Genomic DNA, 10,516 nt, shown 5'->3' with positions numbered 1-10,516 from the left:
AAGAGGGCCTTGTTACTTCACAGTCCCCTTGCCCCAGCCTCCCAGTTACCTAGGACCACAGGCATGTGCCAGAGCATTACCCTGTTTAGGTCAGGCCGGGAACTGAACCTGGGCCCCCTTATGGCCCCTGTCAGTGGTGCTCTCCTGCTCGTGCCACTGTGGCTGGGCCTGAGCCTCAGTTTCTTAATTTCAAAATAGGGATAACACCCCCTGCTTTACATGAAATGGGATGGAATGAAACAATGAGTTCCTGGTAGAGTTGGCACTCAGTATATCTCTTACCTCTAACCCCAAGGGAAAAGGAAGAAGGCAGGAAGTAGGGGCACATCCCCACAAACCACCTGACCACTTTGGAAATAGAGAACTCCAGGGCCCCTTATTGGAGCCATTTTGCAGCAGGGTGGGTATCTTTCTAGCCTCAGGTGTCTGAGCAGCAGACTCCTTGTTCTTTACAGCCTCGGGGAACCTGCCATTGCTGCTGAGCCTGCTTTCACTGCTGCAGCCGAGGGACGGGCCCGAGCAAGAACTGGACGGTGTAGCTGTGAAGCTCCTTCACCAAGGTGCCTCGGCTGCTTGGGGCAGTTCCTGGGTGTGCGGTGGTGGCCATGCAGTAGTGTGGTGTTCTCCTTTCTCCCATCCTTTCATCCCTTGGAAGAATCTAGTATGTCAGTCTGTCTCTGGAGGCTGTCCCTGCAGAGGGACCTTTCAGGGATTCCTGTTTATTCTCTGAGAGCATTTAGGAAACAAACAAAATCAATGGGTGGCAGACACAAGTTCTAGGGCCAGGCAGGCCTTATTTGAATCTCAGTCACTAGCTTTGCAATGTTGGGCAGTACCCTAGCCTCTACAAGCCTCAAGTTCTTTACGGGTAAAATAATAGAACTTTTCTGATCTAGGGTTGAGATAGGGAACACCTGACCAAGTGAATGGAGAGTGTCTCCCAGTTCCTGGCGCATAGTCAGCCTTTGCCAGATACTGTCTATGTGTCAGCTCTCCACCTCATCCCACAGTTGACTCAGATATGATGATCCAGGTCACAGTTCCTGATGGCTCTTTTCTACTGTCCCCAAAACCTCACTGGGACTTTTCACTGCTCATGAATTGTCTCCATTTCATAGGCAGCACCTTCAGGAAGAAGGGTGAGGGGAGGTTTTAATGAGTAGGAAAAGTGATGTGCCTTCAGTGTCTGTGGACTTGTAGCCTCTAGCCACAGGTGAGGACAGAGTTCTTTTCTTGCCTGGAGCCCAGTCCTCCTTGGGAAGGATCAGCATGAGGCTCAGAAAGAACCCCTGGGGACAGACAGCAGACTGCCTTAGCCTGGTGCCAGTCATCACAGGCCTGTCTATCAGATCAAGGCTGACACTGAGCTGGGAGGGAAATGTGTGTGTGACAAAATCTGCCTTTAGAAGGACCTCTGATGGGGAAGGATATCAGACTGAAGCCTACACAGGAACTGTAATGGGCACTTGCCTATCACCTTTGAGTATATCCCATGAGAGCACCAGAGAAGGGGACTGTGGTTCCGGGTGGAGGTGCCAGCTGGGGAGAGACCTGCTCCGTGGTTGGTCACAAGCCAATTAAAAGTCAGTGTGATGTGGCTGCTAAAAAAGTGCGTGGAGGCTTAGGTGGGTTTCGTATGGGGATGAGGGTATGGAGACAGTGGCAGTTCCCTGGAGAAGAGGGCTTCGTTCCACAGATGTGTACTCTTCATTGTAATAGCTGCTCCGATGAGGGCTGTGGGAGCATGAAAGAAGGTTCGGATCTTTCTTTGAGAGGTTGAGGAAGGCTTCATGGGAGAGATGAACTTTTGAGCTGAATCTTTATTGTAGACTACAAGTTGAGGAGTTATCCAGGTGGAGATGATGTGAGAAAGAACATGGCAAGAGCAGGAAGATCGCATTGATTGACGGTTACCTTGGGAAGGTGGTTAGTAGCCCCCCACCCCCATTGCTGGAGAATTGGGAGGTTGATCATTTCAGGAAGCAAGGACTCTTTTGGGGGAGGTCGGGTAGGACAAGGTAATGTCTGTAGACCTTGCAGCTCAGAGTCTGATAGCAGAGGCCCCGCTATAGGATGCCTTTGACCACCATAGCACCTGTGTACAATCTGTTCCAGCTAATGTGAAGCTGTGGCTGCTCACCTCATGTTTGTCCAAATGGAGGGTGTGAGCATGCCTTCAAGTTTGCCACTGTGTTTCTTTCCATTGGCTGTAGAGTCAGGAACACTTCATTTGTGATTACTCCCCAAGACTGACATCTGACATTAGCCAGCTGGCCATCATCGGTGGTAAGCGTGAGTGCTGGTGTGTGTTAGCGCCACAAGTGCTGTTCCATATGTCTCCTGGGGGCTCTTGTCTCTTGCAGTGAGCAAGCTGTGTGGCAAGTGCAGCCCCACGGATGTGGACATTCTGCAGCCCTCCTTCAACTTCCTGTATTGGAGCCTCCATCAGACTACACCCAGCAGTCAAAAAAGAGGTGCCAGGGCCTGAGCTGGGACAGTAAAGAGGAAGAGTGATGGGCAGTGTCCATGTCCCTCTCTGCTTCAGTTTTTCCTTCTTTTTATGATGATGATGATAGCACATGTAGATACATGTGAAAGGCATCCTCAATAGGGCCTCCTAATGCTGCAACCCCCTTCCCCAGCCATCCAGTTCCTTACAATTCTAGAAACTTGTATGCACACCAGGCATGTTTTCAGGCCCACTCTGGGATCTGAATCCACAGTTGGCCACATAGCTTCCAGCAGCCTTGCATAGCTTCCAGCCTTGCAGGACACTTGCATTATCACTGTTTCACAGAAGTTGGGCCATTTTTCCTTTTTTCTTAAAGAGATTTTTGTTATAGGGTGTGTGTGCTCACCAGAGAGACAGAGAGAAAGCAAGAAATCAGTCCTGGGAGAATGGCCATGCCACAATCTCTTCTCCTCTACTCTCCTCCTAGGATCCTGGGCATGTACACACATAGGCCTGGAGTGAGTTTCAAGCCACTGGGCCCAAGATTCGAACCACAGTCGGCCATGTGGGAGCCCAGTGTCTCAACCACCACCCCATCTGGTGGTCCTACTGTTTTTCTATTTTAATAAAATAAATTGGGGCATATGTGTGGTCAGTGGTTATAAGGCCCTTTTTTCTGAAGGTCTCTTATTGATCTTTGGTTTGTGTGAATGTGTGTGAAGCCCCTGCTGGGTGCTAAGCACTGGTGGAACTGAGCTGCGTAACTCATGTGGCCCCTGCCCTGTCTACCCATGCAGCCGCTGCAGTGCTCCTGAGCAACACAGCCTTGATAGAGCTTCTGGAGAAAATGCTGGCGCTCACCTGGGCAGAGGTGGGCTTTCCCAATGCCACACTGCTCTGCTCTGCCTGGCTGCTCACTGCTTCCCTCTCTGCCCACCAGCACAATGGAAGTTTGCAGGTTAGTCTGACTCTGGCTTTAGAGCATGATGGTACTCAGAAGAGTCATGAAGATCCTGAGTTCTGGTCTCAGATCTGTGGCTTCTTAGCTGTGTGATCTTGGCAAGGTATTTAGCCCTCTCTGAGTTTCAGTTTCCTTATCTACAAAATAGCAGGCTCTTTTAAACTGATCTGTTTAACACACATAAATTACATACATATCAACAGTTTTCTTGGCACAGAAGAATAAAAATGAATCTGTCATATGTCCTACCCTTAGGGAACTTGTAGTCTTTTTGGGGGGGGCTTTGGGGGGGAAGGTTTTTGTTATAGGGCATGTGTGCTCACCAGAAAGTCAAAGAGAGACAGAGATAGAAAGCGGGAAATCACTCCCCTGGGGGGATAGCCATGCCACAATCCCTTCTCCATTCTCTTCTCAGGATCTTGGGCACACATGCACACACGCCCAGCGTGAGTTTAAGCCACCGGGTATGGGACTCAAACCGTGGTCGACTACATGGGAGTCCAGCAATGTAGCCATTACACCATCTGCTGGTCTTGGGAACTTGTAGTCTTAAAGAAAAGCCTTGAAAGATCAGATAGTACAGGCAAAGGAGTGGGGAAAGACATTCTAAATAAAAGAATATGAGCAAAGGTGTGAAGCACAAATTCAGGATGTGATGTACATGTTTGGAGAGTGGTCAGGTGTTCTGTGTGACTCAAATGTGGGAAGTGCGTGGAGTAGGTCTGCCTGGATAAGGGAGGCAGAGGCCAGCCATGATCTGGAAGCTGCGAAGTGCCATACATGGCCAGCCGTCATTGTTCCTGTGTGAGAAGGTGAGGCTGGGAACAGAACAGCAGGCAAATCCAGGGAGTGCCTCCTTTCTCTCAGCTCCTGCCACTTGTAGAACTTTGTCATCATGGAGTCCGCATGAACTTCTCTGTGGGCTGCTTCACATGCAGGCATCTCCTTCCCATGGCTGGCTGTTCCTCATGGACAGAAACCATTTTCTGCCCTCTGTGATGTCCTTGCACCATGCTCAGCACCTTGCCAGTCTAGTGATAAGCACATGGCTCATTTGTGTAGAAGTGCAGTTAGTTTGGGGACCAGTAGATGGTGTAATGGTTATGTCACTAGACTCTCATGTAATCTGCAGTTCAAGTCCCAGACTGATCATTTAAAACTCACGCTGGGCGTGTGTGCATGTGCCCAAGATCCCAAGAGAACAACGTGGCCATCCCCTCTGAGGGGTGATTTCTCACTTTCTGTCTTCTGTCTCTCTCTGTCTGTCCCGCAAGTGCACATGCCCTATAGCAAATGTCCCTTAAAAAAAGAGAAGTGCAGTTACTTTTAAATTCTGGCCTCTAGAGTAGCAACAAACTGCAAATCCTGCAGGATGTTGCCTGAGATTAACAGGAACCTTCTCTGCTTTTCTGTATGAGGCTGTTGGGCCCAAATATAACTCTACAGTCACCTGTCTAGGCAGAAACTGGCACTTGTCTTCGGCTCTGCCCTGGCCCTCAGCTCCACCTGGCCACTTATCTGCTCCTCAGTACCTTCACTGCCTAGCTCAGGCCTGACCATTTGTCCTCACCACCAATGTGCCCTATTTACTATCTCCCAGTCCCCCAGCCGTTTCCCACCTATCCATGTCCTATCACTGTAGCCACATTTCTGTCCTCACTTCCCCTCGTGACCTGGCTCTCTGCAGCCTTACCTTCTGCCATTCCTGTATTTCCCACCCTCCTTCTCTGTCTTCTTCCCAAGTGTTCTCTCTTGTCACAACCACCTGTGTTCATCTGTGTCTCTATATCTTTTTGGTTTATTTTTGTTTTATTTATCTGTGTATATTTTAAGTGCCTTTTTAAAATTCCATAAGTGAGACAGACACAGAGAGACAGACAGATAGACATAGCACCCCGACAGGGCCTCATTGCCACAATCCATTCTCATCCTCAGTCAGCCAGATCATGGACTCACATATGCCCAGGATATGCCAAGAGGCCTCAAGACTTACACTGGCAACGTTTCCACATGATCAGTCATCAGCATTGTGTTTTACTGCTGTGCCCCATCTGTGTATTATTAATAGGTTTTATATTTAGGAGAATTTTAGATTTGTAGAAAAATTGAGCAGGTGGTACGGAGTTCCCATAGAACCCCTCCACACAGTTGCCTCTGCTATTAATATCTTAACATCTTAACATATATCTCTATACCTTTTACAAGTTGGTTCTTCTGCCTAGAAACTGCTGCTGCTTCCAGTTACCAGGAATTAATTTTTTAAGTTTTGCTATAGGACATGTACACTCATCAGAGAAAGAGAGAAAGTGAGAACTCACACCCCAGGGGGGATGGCCATGCTACCATACCTGTTCCTCCATTCTCCTCTTGGGACATCGGGCACACATGCACACACCAAGTCTGAGCCACAAACCACACAGTTAGCCATGTGGAATCTAGCACCTTAGCCTTGGCACTACCTGTTAGCCTGTTACCAGGGATTTTTCAGGAACTTCTCGATGCCAGCTTGTGCTAGAGCTAAGCAGAGCGGATATAATTCCTGCTCTCAGGGAGCGTGTGTCCAGTTGAGGAGAGCAGTGCAGATTCACAGCTGTGGACCTGCCACTCCAACCAGTCCCTCAGTTAGACATTGTTCGGTATTCGGGTGCATATTTGTTCCCCACATGTTCCTCACAATAGCTCTGGGGAGTGGAAACAGGTGGCCTTGTCTCCATTTCATAGATGAAGAAATTGAGGCAGATTGAGAGAGATAAAGGTTTTTTTTTTCCCCCAAGTCCGCACAGCTGGCAAGTAGCAGAGCCAGGATTTTGATTCAGTCTGCCTAACTCCAGGTCTTCTGAGTTAGGTAGATGGTGGGCAGAGCTGGAGAATGAACCACAAATAAGGCCAGGGACAGTTTCCTCATGGAGGAGGCCATTGAGGATAGGGGAAATTTTGGAGAAGAATTTTCCTAGTACAGATTCGATTTTCCTCCACATACTCCTGAAGTCAGGACTGGAAAGGCTCTGAGGACTCTGCATGGCCTTAATTGTCCCCTCTTGATATGATGGGTATATGGGAAGAGGTAGTAGAGGAGATACTGGAGCAGGCTGTTTTTCACGTAGGCTCTCAGAACATGGGAATTACCCTTTACTCTTGTCCCACCAGGTTCACCATACATTGTCCGTGGAACTGGAGCAAGTACTGAAGGCCCTCAGCTTTCCAAAGAAAAGGGTTACACTGCTCTCTGGTATGGTCCTGGGAGTTGCTGCAGAAGGAAAGCCATTCCCCTAAATGCTGTGGTAGCAGCCACCCAGATTATTCTATGCTCACCCCATAATATCTCCTTGGCCATGACAGAGCTGGGTAGGAACTGGGGAAGGTGGCAGGAATTGGGTGTAAGGAGTCTTCTGCTTTTAGCTGCCATCTTACGCTTCCTGCGGACAACCCTGCAACAGAGCTTCTCCTCTTCCCTGGTGGTCCTGGTGCCCTCAGGGACCCAGCCACCTCCAGCCCCCGAGGACACTGCCCTGGCTCCACTGGGAACATCACAAGTGCTGTCCTTGGTCATTGGGCTACAGAACCTTTTGGTGCAGGTAAGGCCCTTGCTGAGCAGGCTCTAGACAATGAGCCTGGTTCTCCCAGGATAGTAACAGGGGACATGGTGGACCACCTGTCATAAGGCCCTTGCTAAGCAAGCTCCTGGCAATGAGGCCTACTTCTCCCAGGATAACAGAGGGGAGTGGGGTAGCCCCACCTGTCAAGAGTCTAGTATTCCCATTAGGGCCTGGAGGGTGGCTTGGCTGAGACTTTTAAAATACAGTGACAGAAAGAGGATTCAAATTGGCTCATATCTGAGAAACCCCAGGGTTAATCCTGGCTTCAGGCATAGCTGGATCCAGAGGCTCAATGTCATTAAAACTGTTTCCATCCCTTGGCTCTGTATTTCTCACTGTCAGCTTTATTCTCATGGGATGGATGGTAGGATGGCAACAACAGCTCCTACCTTACATGCCCCCCTGGCAAAAAAAAAAAAAAAAAAAAAAAAGTTCTCCATCCCAGTAGTTCCCAGAATATGTCTCATTAGCCTGGCTTGGGTAATATGCCAATCACCATGGCCAGGGCATGGGATGCTCTGATTGACCTGGGTCAGTGCCTTCTCCTGGAGGCTGAGGAATATGGCAGCTGTCCATCACCCATGTAGATTGGACCCAAGAGAAAAATAGTTCTCCAAAGGAAAGTTGTTACCAGAAGAAGTAATGGGCCCTGGGCAAGCAAAAACAGATGTTCACCCTTGGAGGGTGTGTGTGTGTTTTACCCTTTAGAGGATTCTTAGAGGTAACTGTTCATCTAGCCATCATATACTGAGCCTCACCTACTGTCAGGGCCTATGAATGGTGGAGGGGCAGAGATGATTATATTAGACTTTTTCAGGACAATGACAAAAAATTCTTTTACTCATCTATTAACCACATATTCATAAGATACCGATGGGGGGCCAGCAGGTGGTGTGGTGGTTAAAGGCACTGGATTCCCACATGACCAACTGTGGTTCAAGTCCTGGACCTGGTGGCTTGCTTTCTTACTTTCTCTCTCTCTCTCTCTCTGTGTGATCAAATTTTTTAAAAAATAATAATAACAATAACAAATGAAATGAAATAAATTTTAAAAAATAAGATACTGATAGTTACTAAAAGCTAAAATGATAAAGATTTAAATGTTTTGGTAAATATGTAAAGTTCTACATACAAAGTTATAACCTTAATGGCCTCTCCTGAGGCATTTAATTCCCCAGTCTATTAAAATAATAAATAGTAGTAATAATAAATAGTAATACATAGTAATAATAAATAATCATCAATAAAACTAATTGTACCAATGTAATGCCATTAGTCACAAATTAAATAATTACCTTTAAATACTATGTATAATAAAAATAACTGTTTGTATACTTTAGTCTCACTATTTTTAGTTTCGTCATTGACAGTTTCAAGATTGCTTCCAATGGAACAAATTCTAACAAGTACCTAAGTTGTTAGAGCCCCTAAAAAACACTGTAAAAGAGCTAATTTTCTTTTCAAAAAACTTCTGGAATCTCACCTATCTACTTTACATTAAGAACTTATGCCTCTAACTGTTTGCCTCCTTTTACACAAGTATGAATATCCTTCAAAATCCTTCCAAAACATATTAATGCTATTCTTAAATTTATTAAATTAAAAAATTTTCAACATACTAATCTCTTAAAGTTCCTTTTTGCCTTCCACAGAGGCAGACAATGCCCCAGGGGTGGGCTCTATGTTAAGGCAGTGTTTGCCTGGTACTGTGTTATAGCTCACTGATGCATAAGGCTCTGTGCTCTGTAGGGATCAAACATCTGTCATATCATAGCACTTAGCTCTGTGTGTCTGTGTGTGTGTGTGTGTGTGTGTGTGTGTGTGTGTGTGTGTATTTTTAATTTGCCAGAGGGATCATGTGCTCCCCAGAGAGAGAGAGAGAAAGAGAGAACGAAAAAGCAGCCTCTCATCAGAAATGGTCATACCATAGTCTTTTCTCCTCCATCTTTCCCTTCCTTTGGGATTTGGGGCATACATGCGTACGCACCTGGTATGTTTCTCAAACAGCCAGCTCTAGGACTCAGACTGCTCAGTCAGTCACATGGGATCCAGCTGCCAAAGACTGGCCCACTCTCTATGTTTTAATTTTTCATTTTTATATCAGTCTTCCCCATGAGGCTGAGATCCTTAAGGGTGAGGACTGAGTCTGTCTCTTTCCCCTTATGAATTCAAAACTAAGGATTCAGGAATCAGATGACAAACAAAACATCAGCTTTACTGTTGATAAATACCATAATAGAGTATAGCTGGGAAGGCTGGCAGATGGTGTGGTGATTAAGGTGTTGGATTCCCACATAGTCAAATGTGGTTTGAGTCCTAGACCTGGTGACTTGCTTTATCACTTTCCCGTTTTCTCTCTCTGTCTCTCTTTAGTCAAATAAAAAATAATAACAAATTAAAAATAATTTTTTTTCTTTTAAAGAACATAGTTGGGACTTAGGACCAGAATGGGCTTTTTTTCAATCTGAAAATTTTTAATCTTATAGCAAAGATAATAGAATTTTACAGTGAACATCCATATATCCACTGCCTAGATTAATATTTTACTCTTATAATTAATATCCATATAAAATAAACTTAATTTTTTCCCAGAGGCCATGCGTACTCATCAGAGATAGAGAATGCAATTTCCAATGGGGCATGGGCACCCTGTAATTCCTTCTCTATTATTTCTCCATCCTTTTAGGATTTCAGGCATACACACACATATTCCTGGTGTTTTTCTCAAGCTGGGATTTGAAACACACAGTCAGCTATGACTCCCTTAACGGACTGACTGTAGAAAATGAGCTTTTTAAACACCCTCCTACATTCAATCAGACCAGTGGTTGCACAGGCAAGAAAAACTGTGTTCACCTCATGGACACTTAAGCTAGTGATAAGATGATAAGAGTTTAAGTTCATGGGAGCATGACCTTCAAATATTAATCCTAATGAATTAAGTAGATGTTAAGCTAATGTTTTGACTGATAAATCTCTCCTTGGATGAGGAGGGTCATTAAGAGAAATGCTTTTTCTCTAATGTTTCTAAAAGGATTGAAGTTCCTATTTTAACATTTAGATCACAGGAAGGGGTGAAATGATTCCCTTATACCGAATACCCAACATACAGCCTGGCATAGAATTGGCATCCAGTAATGTTTTTTGAATGAACGAACAAATGAATGAGGACATAGAAATAAATATGACATGATAGTAGTCATGTAGGCTATTATGGTTTGGATAATGATTTCTCCTCCAAAGATTCATGTTAAGTAATTTGGTCTTAGTGAGCAGTGATTAGGTGTTTCCTAAAAATTCATGTGTTTTGTAAAGATGTTAAATGAAAACTTAATCTTTTCATGGTGTCCCAGGATGGGGCCTTTGGAAGTGATAGTCATTAGGTCTGGGCTCCTATGATTGAGTTCTGCTTAGTTTATTGGCAGAGGAATGAGACCAGAACAAGAGAGATCGATGGATACAGGCTACTCTCTACTCTGCAGAAATCCAGCCTGGTATCATTTGTGG

General features: G+C 45.7%; 1 protein-coding gene across 1 annotated transcript in view; it reads left to right on the top strand.

Annotated features, from left to right (window-relative positions):
- The window catches only part of MEI1 (meiotic double-stranded break formation protein 1), a 96,872-nt gene that overhangs the window by 76,313 nt on the left and 10,043 nt on the right, over positions 1 to 10,516 (top strand). Inside the window, exons 23-27 of the mRNA XM_006150720.1 lie at positions 456 to 560; positions 2,364 to 2,474; positions 3,250 to 3,410; positions 6,561 to 6,642; positions 6,813 to 6,988. Of these exons, the coding sequence (XP_006150782.1) occupies positions 456 to 560; positions 2,364 to 2,474; positions 3,250 to 3,410; positions 6,561 to 6,642; positions 6,813 to 6,988 (635 nt within the window). The remainder of the gene's footprint in view (positions 1 to 455; positions 561 to 2,363; positions 2,475 to 3,249; positions 3,411 to 6,560; positions 6,643 to 6,812; positions 6,989 to 10,516) is intronic.

This window comes from Tupaia chinensis, unplaced genomic scaffold (genome assembly GCF_000334495.1).
Source record: "Tupaia chinensis unplaced genomic scaffold, TupChi_1.0 Scaffold000294_5, whole genome shotgun sequence".
Taxonomy (NCBI): Eukaryota; Metazoa; Chordata; class Mammalia; order Scandentia; family Tupaiidae; genus Tupaia; species Tupaia belangeri.
This window is presented reverse-complemented; position numbering and strand designations above follow the sequence as displayed.